The 14,218-nt window shown below is 35.5% G+C and overlaps 1 protein-coding gene across 1 annotated transcript in view; it reads right to left on the bottom strand.

The window, feature by feature from the left end:
- Nucleotides 1–10,621, bottom strand: part of MALRD1 (MAM and LDL receptor class A domain containing 1) — a gene marked incomplete at its 5' end in the record, with an annotated part of 779,396 nt that extends 768,775 nt beyond the window's left edge. The window contains one exon of the mRNA XM_082742491.1: nt 10,423–10,621. Coding sequence (XP_082598617.1) covers nt 10,423–10,621 — 199 coding nt within the window. The remainder of the gene's footprint in view (nt 1–10,422) is intronic.
- Nucleotides 10,622–14,218: the final 3,597 nt, after the last annotated feature.

The raw sequence follows: 14,218 nt of genomic DNA, 5'->3' as shown, positions 1-14,218 counted from the left end.
TTTTTCTGTATCTATTGAGGTGTTTCCTAAGTATTTTATTTTGTTTGATGATACTGTAAATGGAATTTTTTTTAAAGTTTCCTTTCCAGATTATTCTTTGCTAGTGTACAGAAACACAACTGATTTTTGGGTGTTGATTTTGTACCCTGCCACCTTGCTAAAATTTTTTATTTGTTCTAACAGGATTTTTGGACAGAATCTTTACAGTTGTCTACATCAAGATCATATTTTCTGTGAACAGATGATTTCACTTGTTCATTTCCAGTCTGAATACTTTTCTTCTCTAAATGCTCTGGCTGGGACTTTCAGTACTATGTTGATAGAAATGATGAAAGATGGCATCTTTGTCTCGTCCCAGATCTTAGAGGAAAAGCTTTCAGTCTTTCACCAGGCAATATGATGTCATCTGTGGGTTTTCATATATAGCCTTTATTGTGCTGAGGTAATTTCCCTCTAGTCCAAATCTTTTTTTATTTATTATTTATTTATTTATTTTTATAATTTTTAATTTTTTTTATAAACATATATTTTTATCCCCAGGGGTACAGGTCTGTGAATCACCAGGTTAACAGCACTCACCAAAGCACATACCCTCCCCAATGTCTATAACCCCACCCCCCTTCTCCCAAACCCCCTCCCCCCAGCAACCCTCAGTTTGTTTTGTGAGATTAAGAGTCACTTATGGTTTGTCTCCCTCCCAATCCCATCTTGTTTCATTGATTCTTCTCCTACCCACTTAAGCCCCCATGTTGCATCACCACTTCCTCATATCAGGGAGATCATATGATAGTTGTCTTTCTCCACTTGACTTATTTCCCTAAGCATGATACACTCTAGTTCCATCCATGTTGTCGCAAATGGCAAGATTTCATTTCTTTTGATGGCTGCATAGTATTCCATTGTGTATATATACCACATCTTCTTGATCCATTCATCTGTTGATGGACATCTAGGTTCTTTCCATAGTTTGGCTATTGTGGACATTGCTGCTATAAACATTCGGGTGCACGTGCCCCTTTGGATCACTACGTTTGTATCTTTAGGGTAAATACCCAGTAGTGCAATTGCTGGGTCATAGGGCAGTTCTATTTTCAACATTTTGAGGAACCTGCATGCTGTTTTCCAGAGTGGTTGCACCAGCTTGCATTCCCACCAACAGTGTAGGAGGGTTCCCCTTTCTCCGCATCCTCGCCAGCATCTTAGTCCAAATTTCTTAAGTGGTTTTAGCTCCTTCCCTTTTTGAGGAAAGCTATTTATTACATAGCCACAATATTTTACATACCATTCATTTTACCATTTAGAGAATGACTTCCTTCATGTAGATAACATATAAAAACATAATCACAAAAAATTATCTTTGCTCTCATTTAATGTAAAAAGTAATGGTCAGTTCCTACAAAGGATGAGATGAATTTAAAATATTCCAATTAAATAAAAGTAAAATTTAAATACACTCAAATTTCAATGAAATACTGCTATTATTTGGCCTGGCAGGTTAAAATATTAATTAATCTTTACAAGGAAATATTTATCTTTCACACTGAATTAATTTTAATATTTTCATTCAGACAGAAACAGGAAAAACCCTAACTCACAAAGTTACGTGATAGCAAATGGAATTAGCACTCTATGGCTCACACCAGAATTATCCAATATTATCTTCAATGGATTCTTGTCATATAGTCACCTTTATTCTCAGGTCATTGAGACTGTCTCTGGCATTGAGACTGTCAACTGAGTCATTGAGGCATCTAAGTCAATGAGAAAAAGATTTCCAAACCATGTTTTAACTATAACATTGTTTCACAATTAGTAACCTTCAAAGAAGTTCAGAGGAGTGCTTGTGTCTGGTGATTTCTGTAGAAACACTGACAAGGCATAGCATTAACCCTAGTCTGCAGCAGTATTCACTCAAGTAATAAATGTTGCATAGCTGTTTACATATAATTTTCCATTCCAGAGTAGCAGATTAGCCAAAATATCTTAGGGCTTTTCAGTAGTTTCTACAATGGTGAATACAGGGACTCTACCAGAAAGTTATATATTCTTGCATGAAGAAACTTTGCATCACAGAAACCAATTCAGGCACAAATAAATTCCTCTCATATTTTTTTCTTCCCTAAATATGTTTTTAATTTCTTTCAAAATAAGTAAAATTTTTCTTCCAAATCCTATCAAGCATCTCAAGACTTATTCACTGGAAATCACAATTTTTTCTGGGTTATAAAGAACATCATATTATATCATTTCCACTTTTGTTGATGGAAACTTATTTAATAGCTGTGATTCAAGGTTCTTGCCTTCATATTTTTGGTAACTTTGACCAAACAATGCAAGTCTTCTCTCAAGATTCCTAGCCAAGCCTTTAGGGTCAACCAGCGCACGTAGAAATGGCGTTTATTGACAAACAGAAAAGATGAAAAGAATTGCAGGAGTTCTAGCCATGTTTATATGCTGGCTTCAGAAGATACTTTGCTTGTGGAAGAAACAGTTTGCCATTTGATGCCACCAGGTGTCTTTGAAACTTTTTAAAGGAACTTATATTCTGAATGTCCTTCTTGGATGATGTCAATGCACACTTGATCAGTAAAACAAGAACAGACTACATGGCAAGACTGAGTAGTTGCATCAAATCCCACGATGAAAAAAAAAAAATAGTGCTGTTGACAGATCTAGCCTAGTAAACTAGTCTACCTAACATTTTTTGACTCTGTGTGCCATCAGTCTTCTAGAATATGGGATGAATGAGGTAAATTCCCCATCCTCAAAAGTTAATATTTTGCTTTTCCATGACCTCCTTCAGAATATTAATGAAACTATTGGCAGCTCTGGTAGGATAGCACCCATAAAGGCAAACACTGAAGATTTTGAGAATTTTAGGTGTTTTGTATAGGACTTATGAATCTAGAATCTGAAACCCTCTTTGTTTATTTTAAGGACTGCAATTCTAGAATGAGGACCTTTTGAAACCACATCAGAATATTTTATCCAACCACCCCAAAATGGTGATTTCTCTGGGCTTACCTAGAAATTCAGACCCAAATTCCAGCTTTCAGAATTAAGATAATTCTTTTTTCTTTAGTTTTTTTTTTTTTTAAGTATAGTTGACATACAACATTACATTAGTTTCAGGTGTACAAGGTAATGATTTAACAGATACATTACACTTCACTCCCAAGTGTATCTACCATCTGTCACCATACAATGCTGTTACAGTATCATTGATTATAGTCCCTATGCTGTCCTTTCGTTCCCATGACCTGTCATTCCATAACTGGAATGCTGTAATCTTCTACTACTTTTCTTATTTATTTATTTATTTATTTATTTATTTATTTATTTTAATTTAAATTTGATTGGCCAACATATAGTACATCATTAGTTTCAGATGTAGAGTTCGATAATTCATCAGTTACCTACAACATCCAGTGCTCATCACATACATGCCCTCCTTCATGCCCATCATCCAATGGGCAGATAATTCTTCATAATCTCACTGTTTGCAGCCCCCAGTGGAGCCCACAGTGGAACTGTGACTGTATACTATTCTGGTAAACTCTGCAGTTATGCCTGTGATATCCAGGCAGAAGGAAGACAAAAATCAGTAAACTAGAATATATAAAATAACAATTGCAATGTAACAAAAGAATTGTAAATAAGACAAAAGAGGAACAATACTTTCAATGTATTTGACAAATAGTTCTCTTCCAGGTAAATATATCAAACATAAGATACATTCTTTCATAGAAATATGGGCAAAATTCCTGAAAAGGCAACTCACAAAACTTACAGAAAGGGAACCACAGGTGACAAAGTGTTCCAACTTCACTGTCAATCATATGTCACAGTTGAGTTTTGAGAAAAAGTTAAAAGGCAAATAAGAGAACAGGAGTTCTGTTCAGCATCACATGGCCTACATGTATAAAATGACTTTGTTTTCATTTCTACAATAAGCACAGTAGAGGAGCTAATAGAATAAAATTCCATTTTATTCTGATTTTAAAAACAACAGATGTTATTTGGGAAAAGTTGAAATATAAATATGCACAAAAAAGAAAAGTCACTTGTAGTTCTAACACCTACACATTATTCTATCTAGTATTTTATATGCAATGCCATACTCTATTTTTAAGTATATGTATTGATCAGTTATCATAATTTTTCTTTTGACAATATATCATGAGCTTTCCCCCACTTTTAAGCAGCACCAAAAATTATGACAGATGGCTGCACAGATGTCCATAGTATAGATGCATCATAATTTATTTAAGCATTAACCTAATATTATAAAATGACATTTTTCCAATTTCCACCATCTTAAATAATGTTGTGATGAGACTTTTAACATGCACTCTTTCTAAATGTTTTCCTAGAATAAACTCTTAAAAGTGAAATTACTAGTCAAAGGGCATGATCACTTTTTTAAATCTTTATTCAAACTTCAAAGATACTACCAAAAATGCAAGAGTTTATTAACACCACTGCCTACAGTATATAAAAAACATTCATTTTTCATACCCTTCACACTATGGACATTCTCTTTTGTAATTTACGTGTGTTTAATTTTTTAAATTATTGAGAGCTTTTGGGTTTTGACTATGATATACGACAGACGGTGAAGTTGATCATTTCATCACATGTGATTTTTCCCTTTCTATAAGTTTTGTGAATTATCTTTTCAGGACTTTTACCCATATTTCTATGAGAGAATGCATCTTTTATTTGATATATTTACCTGGAAGAGAACTATTTGTCAAATAGGTTGAAAGCATTGTTCCTCTTTCATTTTTATTTACAATGTTTTTGATACACTGAAACTGTTATTTTATATTCTAATTCACTGATTTTTGTACATTCTTCCTTTCATGTAATGCATAAAGCAGCCCTTCCTCATCCAAATATTTACCCAATATCAATATTCAAAAATATATATTTGAGGATTTATTACACTTCAAAGCAAAATTTTTCCTAACTTCAAAACATATCATCAAGAATAATAAAGACTATGGCTTTATCTTCTACATTTAACATTTACCTTATGGAAACTTTGATGTGTGGAGTAAATAAGAAATTTATTCCATAAAACAGTCTCATCTTCATTGGTTGCAAATAAAAACACAGTTAGTGTTGTATGTGGTTAGAATTAAGGGTACCAGGGTGCACCTGGGTGGCTCAGTCAATTAAGTGTCTGCCTTTGGCTTAGGTCATGATCTCCAGCTCCTGGGACTAAGCCCCATATTGGGCTCTCTGCTCACTGGGGAGTCTGCTTCTCCCCACTTCCCGCTTCTGTGTCCACTCTCTCTTTCTCGCTCCTCTCAAATAAATAAATAGAATCTTTAAAAAAAAAAAAAAAAGAATTAAGGGTTCCAGAATCAGACAGAACTGGTTGTGAATTCCAGTTCCTCCACTAAATAACTCTGTGTCCTTTGGCATTTTTATTTACTTAATCTGAGCCTCTTTTTTTTTTTTTTTAAGATTCTTTATTTATTTGACAGTAAACCTCTTTTTACCAAGCTGTAAATTGGGAACAATAATATTTCTTACTATTTTGATGTTTGGTAAAGATTAGATGTTTGGTAAAGATTAAATGAGATACTCTATGGAAATTTCTCAACAATTTTTGACCTATAGGAAGTACTATGAACTGACTTCGAATGCCACCATTACTTTTTAATATATTATAGATATTGTATTATATTTCTTAATATTTTTATATGTAGAAATATTATTATTTCTAGTGATCAGATGCTTTTCTAATTTTGAACTTTAACAATGTTGGAGTAGTTTACATGATACCCATTATAAACCTACTGATAAAAGATTTTCCCCATTATTAATCATTTTCTTCCCCACTGCTCTATTCTAGCTATTCTCACACATTTTCCTGAATGAACTTACAAATCACTTTTATTAGATTTCCAGATAAATTCCAAAATTTATCCTGTATAGAATTTAAGGAGATTGATTTCATGGACGTGAAAAATATACATATTTATGCTACTGAAGCATACCATTAGGAAATAGTCTTGTCATGAGTCTTTCTTCCATACATTCAGTAATTTTTTATAATTTTTCTTCAGCTAGGCTCTATATATTTATTATTAGATTTTTTTCAATTTTATTGTGCTATGGACTGAGTATTTGCATCCCTTCAAAATTCATATGTTAAATCTCTAATCCCCAGTGTTAAAATATTTGGAGGTGGGGCCTTTGGGAAATTCTCTCTTCCTCTCCCTCTGTCCCTCAACTCCCCTTTTCTGCACATGTGTGTGCTCTCTCTCTCTCTCTCAAATAAATAAATAAAACTTAAAAAAAAAACAAAAAACAAAAAAACCCAACAGCTATCTGCAAACCAGGAGAAGGGCCCTCATCAAACACCAAATCTGCCAGTACTTTGATCCTAGACTTCTCGCCCTCCAGAACTATGAGAATTAAATGTTCTTTTTGTTTAGGCCACCCAGTTTACGGTATTTGTTATAAGAGCTCAAACTAACACACTTTGCTTAGAATTTTTAGTTGTTTCATGAAAATGTATGTCAAACATTTTGCATACATTATAGTAGTAAGATAAACATTGTACATGAAATCTCACATTTCATTCATTAATTAACTTTGTACTTAAATGAACTACTTTTTTATCTTATTTTATTTATTTGTTTGACAGAGAGAGAGATCATAAGTAGGGAGAGAGGCAGGCAGGGGTGGGGTGAGGGGGAAGCAGGCTCCCTGCTGAGCAGAGAGCCCCATGTAGGGCTCAATCCCAGGATCCTGAGATCATGACCTAAGCTGAAGGCAGAAGTTTAACCGACTGAGCCACTCAGGCGGTCCTTAAATGAACTACTTTTTAAAAGTAGTTGACATGTCATCCTATTAAAGAAATAACATTTGTACTTAAACATCACCTGATTAAACACTGTCATCTCTCAAATTTTGAGACTGTACCTGTAAGGTAATTTTTACATTTTTTACATATAAATTTAGATTTATATGAAGTAAAAACCTTTTGAATAAATTTCTTCTTCCTAAATCCAAAAAGTTTGCAAAAGAAATAAGGTAAAACCGCAACTCTTATGATGTATTCCTTCAAATCAAAGTATATAAATAGATTCCTATCTCCTTGTAAAAACACTAGACCAAATGGAAACTTCTTAAGTGTGACAGGTATATAGGAGAGAAAAATGTCAATTTAACAGAATATATCTTTTTCATTTGAGTCACGAGTTAGCTCTAAAAGTGAATGCATGTAACAGTTAATTTTAATACTGACTTCAGGTATGCAAAAGTAATTATCTAAGAATATTTATCTTCCGGTGACACATCAACAGTGAGGATCCATTTCATGAGATATAGCTCAACACTTATCAGTAGTAGTTTATAATCTTCTGGTTGACTTGCCTTTGAATGGTTGCAATATAAGCAAGGCTCCTTTCTTTATTGTTAAGTAAAAATATAACAGTCAAGACTTTGCATATCAAATAATTTTGAGAAATTGCTAGGAAAGAAGTTAGATTCTCTCTGTATTTGACATAAGGGTTCCGATATTAAAATAAACAAATATAAATCAAAGAGAATGATGGGCAATGGGGATCAGCATGGAAGCAATGTAATGTTTAGAACATGATTTTTTAAAAAGATACCCAGGACTGTACGAGAAGAATAAATGAAAGAAGATGGGATTGGGAGGGAGACAAACCATAAGTGACTCTTAATCTCACAAAACAAACTGAGGGTTGCTGGGGGGAGGGGGTTTGGGAGAAGGGGGTGGGATTATGGACATTGGGGAGGGTATGTGTTTTGGTGAGTGCTGTGAAGTGTGTAAACCTGGTGATTCACAGACCTGTACCCCTGGGGATAAAAATATATGTTTATAAAAAATAAAAAATTATATTAAAAAAAAAAAAAAGATACCCAGGACTATAACATTTATTTCCCTGTCTCAGGATATCAGTAAATTATATCGGAGAGGGGTTCTTGTCAATACAAGAACCAAACAGTTGTGATACCTAAAAAATTATTTTCCTTAATCATTATATATTAAATGTTCAATCTTGTATATAAGTAGAATTTATTTCATTATGAAGACTGTCTTTTTAAAACTCTCATCTTTAAAAAAAATCTGAGGGGCACCTGGGTGGCGCAGTGGGTTAAAGCCTCTGCGTTCAGCTCAGGTCATGATCCCAGGGTCCTGGGATCGAGCCCCTCATTGGGCTCTCTGCTCAGCAGGGAGCCTGCTTCCTCTTCTCTCTCTTTGCCTGCCTCTCTGCCTACTTGTAATCTCTGTCAAATGAATAAATAAAATGTTAAAAAAAAAATCTGAGTTAAAAAAAAAGATTCCAGTATTCTGAAAAGGAGGTCCATCATGTAAAATAAGAAAATTCTCAAAAACTTATTAATAGAATCAGTTGCATCTGAAATTCAACTACAACTAGGCCAATTTCATTACAAAAAGTCAACAGAGTAATCTATTTCTTTAAAGGGCACACCATTTGGATGCTAAAAAGAGACACAGGTCGATTTTTTTTTTCAAAAAAAGACTATTATAACATCATTAAAAAGTTAACTTTTTTTTTTTAAAGAAGTCTCATCTATAAGTTTGAGCATCACAAATTTTTATGAGAAAAATCGCTTGCCATCATTATTCCTCCCCAATATTTTCCCCCTCCTGTGGTGTACAAAAGCAACTCACACTTCATAGTGATTCTCAGTTTTTATCGACAAGGTTATAGTCCAATTTTAAATAAAATACCAAAGTGGAAAGTTCTCAGGAACGAAAATGAAAAGTGAAAAAGCCAAAAGGTGATCTCCTAATGTAACATTTAAAATGAAATCTGTTTATTCGACAGATCTGTTCCTTCGTTTCTCTCCACGGCTGCGAGTTATTAGAATTTTTCACGCAGCCCAGACCTTTTGCACTCGGCAGCTTTCCCCTTCTTTCACATTAACCTTTTCCCTGAAGCAGGACCATGCACGTTATCACAGCAAGCGTGCGAAAGGAAGCTTCACAGAGATTAATAAGGGAAGGGACTTTGCACTTCTTGTCAAACCAGCCAAGTGGTTCCTCTTTGCTGCTCACCAAAGAACAGGAAAGGTTTTCCCAGACAGATGAGAGAAAGGGCAGCACACCCACATTCAGCCTCTCTGGGCAAATTGGACAAATATAAATGAACCCTTGTCTTCGGTGGCATTTTGTATTTAACAGTTACTAACGGCATGATTGCTGTCCCAAACTATGGGAAACAAACCAATAGCTTGTTTTCTTCTGCAGAGAAGAGATTTTTCGCTATTCACTGTTCTTGTTCAACTCCAACGACAACTGACTACGTAAGTAGAAGTCCAACAATAGCAAAACTGAATATATAGAAACTAAGCAACAATAGCAAAAATTAAGATATGGAAACCTAGCAACAATAGCACAACTGAACATGTAGAAACTTATTTTAGTAGAAGAAAATGAAAAATTCCATAAACATGAATTAATATAGCATCTGAATAAAAACTAGAAAATATGTGTAAGGTGCTCTAAACTACTAGAATTAGTGCCTCCCAATAACTGAACCAGCAGTTACTATGAACCAACAATGAACTCTCTTAATTGTATGAAAAGGTCGTCTGTGAAAGGTGATAGCTCTCATTCCACTAGTGAAATGCAGTGTTCCTTCAGGATGTCGGATTGCAAGAGAAACGATAGAAACACACTTGTCTTTATCCATATCTTGCCTTGGTGAACAGTTTCCTTTTTCATATGGTACCAGTTAGCAATGGAGCATTTTCCTGCTGCTGAAAGTCAATTTATCTCACTTTACAACCTCTTGTAATGAGATAGAGGGTCAAGGTCACACAAATGGTACATAGTTTATGCAGGATCCAAATCTAGGTCCTGCCCTCTCCTAAAGCTGTTTCCAGCACCCCAGAATCAAAGGATTCAAGCCCATGCTGTACTCCATATGCAGTTAGTACCAACCTCATTGGGAGGTAGTGTCCTATCAGCAAAAATCAAATCTACTCATGCAACCTAAAAGTCGTTTCAAACATTTCCATCTTGAAGCCAGATTTAGGCTCATCATTTCCATCACAGCATTTTAAAGCTTCAGTCATGAGCTTCTTTTGAATTTTGTTTCCCTGATACATTAAAAGCTACATGACTGCATATCACTTCCTTTTTTATAATCAGTTAAAACTAGTTTAGAATACATTCCCTTCCGTTAGAAGCTTAGCAATGTGATATAGTTTCATGAGAGGAATTTTGGTCTAAGAACCCACCTCCTTATTGAAAAGTATATTTTACTTTCCGATTTACATTAAAGGCATATAAATGAAACTAGGGCCAGGTACCTAGTCAAATCTCCCTGGGCTGCCTGTCGGCCCCTGGTTTGAAGGTGTCCAGGGACTTGAAACTGTGCAAAGCAGAAGAAAATCACTTACATTGCTGTTCATCACTCTTGTCCCCACACTGATCCATGAAGTCACACACGTTGTCAGGAGGCAAGGACAATCCATTGGCACACCGAAAAGCTTCCGTTCCTTGCTGAACCCATGCGGAGATGAAAGCACAGGCAATCCAAAGGAAACAAAATTCTTCATTCCTTGAGAATGCTAACATTTTGGCCAAGAAGAAGAGCATCATTGATAGGTCTCTGGAAGATCAGGAGGTGATAATAGGTGAAGCTATAATTAGAAACATCCTTTCTCTTTTCTCTACTCTTTCTTTTCCAGGATTGTCTCTTACAATCGGATACTCTTGCAACTGTAACAAATGACTCCCAGAGCAATTCATTTACTCTTTCAGAGGAGTGTCTTTAGAAAATATTTAACTTGAGCAATTGCACCATTTCTGTATCTAGCTAGATGTGGATATTTATTGCCCTGTGCATACCATATTTAAACAATGTAAGCCTTTATAATCATGCTATCTCCTGAAAGAAAATTTTAAGAAACAAAGGGCAGGTACATAAATGAGGCAGGGGGCCAGGGGGAAGACCACAGTAAAGTACTAAGTAACGTTATAGCAATGTTCTGCATTAATTCCTGTGCTCACATCATCACATTCATGTAATTTAGAACACCATTGTGGCAGCTAAAACTTATTCAAATATTTCAGGCCCAATTATTAGAATTTCTCTGTGAGCTCAAAATGTGAAGCCTTAGTTAATCGAATAGAAACCTTGTATTGCTTGTTTAGATAAATTGAGTATCACAGGCTATTTTAAGACTTTATTTCAGAGAGAGAGAGAGCAGGAGTGGGAGATGGTGGGGGAGGAATTTGGATAAGCAGACTACCTGCTCAGCAGGAAGCCTGTCATGGGCTCAATCCTAGGATCCTGGGATCATGATCTGAGCCAAAGGGAGACAATTAACTGACTGAGCCACCCCGGTACCCAAGAACTACAGGATTTTAAAAGTTGAAGCGATACTGGAGGTCATTGTTTTACAAATTACATTACTTGGGCCTAAAGAAGTTAAGGGTATTTATGAGAAAATACAGCAATGTGGTATTGGGAACTAGAATTCAAATTTCCTATTACCGCCAAGGGCAGTGTTCTCTCTTCTATAGCACACCGATCCTCTTGTCAATTCATTTTAATTTGTTTCTACAACTGAAACATAATTTCAGAATGCATATTCAAAATGAACAGTATACTGAAGTTTAGGACACACTGATGTATTCATAATAAAATTCTATGAAGCTGCATAATCACAGAAATTATATGAAGTTGAATATTCAAAATATTCTTTTATATGTGATTTCTTAAAGGCATATCAGAGTTCTTTTTCAACTACATTCTTTTCATTTCTGCAATGTAACAGCAAGAAACAAGACACCCCATGAGACTATATGAAGCAATTGGGGAAGGTAGAGGGAAAAACAGGACCATAGATCAGGGATAGGAGTGCCTCCAAACATTTCATAAAAACATTAGGAAAGTAATAATTTCCCCATATTCTAGAAAAAAGATATATACATATAAAATATATATAATAATAAATAATAATAGAAATATTATATATAATTACATATATATAAACCTATATATATATATGGGTTTAAAGTATGGGCATTTAGCAACTTTTGTATCAACATGGACGGGACTGGAGGAGGTTATGCTGACTGAAATAAGTCAAGCAGAGAGAGTCAATTATCATATGGTTTCACTTACTTGTGGAGCATAAGGAATAACACGGAGGACATTGGGAGATGAAGAGAAGTGAGTTGGGGGAAATCGGAGGGGAAGATGAGCCATGAAAGACTGTGGACGCTGAGGGTTTTGGAAGGGAGGGGGGTGGAGGTCGGGTGAGCCTGGTGGTGGGTATTAAGGAGGGCACGTATTGCATGGAGCACTGAGTGTGGCGCATAAACAATGAATCTTGGAACACTGAAAAAAAAAATAAAATTACCCTAAAATATAAATAAATAAATAAAGTATGGGCATTCAGGATCCCGGGAGGAAAATCCATAATTTTGCCCAGTCATTGAGCCCTCCACATAATCCGGCTTTTCATTGCTCTGTGCTTTACTCCAGTTTCAAAAATATTTCTTCTCCTTACTTCTATTTTATAAATGAATATTAATCAATACCTAACCTACTTCTCTTCTGTATATGTCTTTTAAATGTTAATTATCCTCATAGTTCCATGTTAATCCTTCTCTCTGCTCAGATTATACTTTTTTTCCCCCTAGGCTTTTTCTTCTCTCTCATGATTCTGAGCATTATCTATATCTTGCCCCAAAGCCGTATCTGAAGTCCTGACAGGCTATGTTCCTCAAATCGATACTGCAAGTCCTCTTTCTGAGCACGCATGCGTGCACACACACACAGCCCACACAGATGGACACCCCAAATCTCCAAAACTAAACTCTCCTACCCTTCCCCCACCCAGCCAACCAGCTCATGTTTCAATGAAGGCCACTTTCTCCCATCCCACACTGGGAAACTAGACAATGTTCTTGGACTGCTCTCACTCCCTCTACCTAACAATCATCCAGTCTTCCATATTCTGTATTTCAGTCAAAGACTACCAATTCTCATCTCAGCAACACCCCAAACCAAATTGTGTGGCTACCCACACTCATTTCCCATCCTTCAGTCAGTCATCATTTTAGAGCACAAGTGTCTTCCTATGTAAGTTCCTCTGAAATTAATATAACTGTCATATTCCTTAGCATTACTTACAAACAGCTTGCCTTTCCAGGTTCATTTTTACGCCCTCCCTACCACTATTACTGAATTATTGGGCGGGCAGCTTTCTGAACACGCCATCTTTTGACTTGAGATCTGAAATCTCTTCCCCACTCCAATTACCAGATAGGAAATTAACACTAATTTTTCTTTATTTTTCAACTTCAGGGACTTTCTGTTCCCAGTCATCTTAGCACCCTACAGCTCTGGAATGGTCATTGTTTACTTCAGTGGTGCCTCCACTGGTCTGTAAGAATAAAGCAGGATGGTGACTTTTTCACTGTTGTATCCTCAGTTACTAGTACAGTTCCTGGCAGATCATAGTTACTCAATAATAATTGCTAACTGAATGGAATTAATGAGATATTGACAATCATTTTGAATTTTGCGAGGTGCATATAAATAAATGCAATAAATATGTGAAATTTTGAAATTCCACTATATGAAAGATATATAATTCTTGTGTTTAATGTTGCTTTTCCATTTCCCAAGGGGAGAGAGAGGTGCAGGCCTGCAATTATGGGAGAAGGGAAGGAAGGTAGGACGGAAGGAAGAGAGTCAAAAACAAAGAGAGAAATAAAGAAGGAGGAAGAGAAAGAAGACAAGCCGGGAAGAGGGAAGGGAAGCAACAGTGCAAAGAGACGTACAAACCCTGGAACATTTCTTTTATATCCTGATTCTGAATTCAGGTTCCATAACATTCTATATGTTCACTGTTTTTCATTAAGAAAAAAAAATTACATATTTTGTTGCTGTCATAGCTGTTTAGTGCCCCCATTTCAGCTGGGAAACTCCTTTATTAACTGTTACTGCCTACTAAAAATAACATTACCGTATACTGTTTCAAGTGGTATTCATCATTTAGACTAGAAATGAACTGAAATCACAGAAAGTAAATCAATATAATCCAGTAGCAGAATATTTTATAAGGCAAATCCATATTTTGTTGCCAAAAAACAAAATCATTTTCAACTGATAATTTATCATTTTTATCTCTGCATGCACCAAAAGGGTGCCCTACTCAATTCTGGTCTTGTATACAC

The sequence above is a fragment of the Mustela nivalis genome (assembly GCF_964662115.1).
Source record: "Mustela nivalis genome assembly, chromosome: 7".
In the NCBI taxonomy this organism is placed as follows: Eukaryota; Metazoa; Chordata; class Mammalia; order Carnivora; family Mustelidae; genus Mustela; species Mustela nivalis.
Note: the sequence above shows the minus strand (reverse complement) of the source record. Positions and strands in the feature narration are given on the sequence as shown.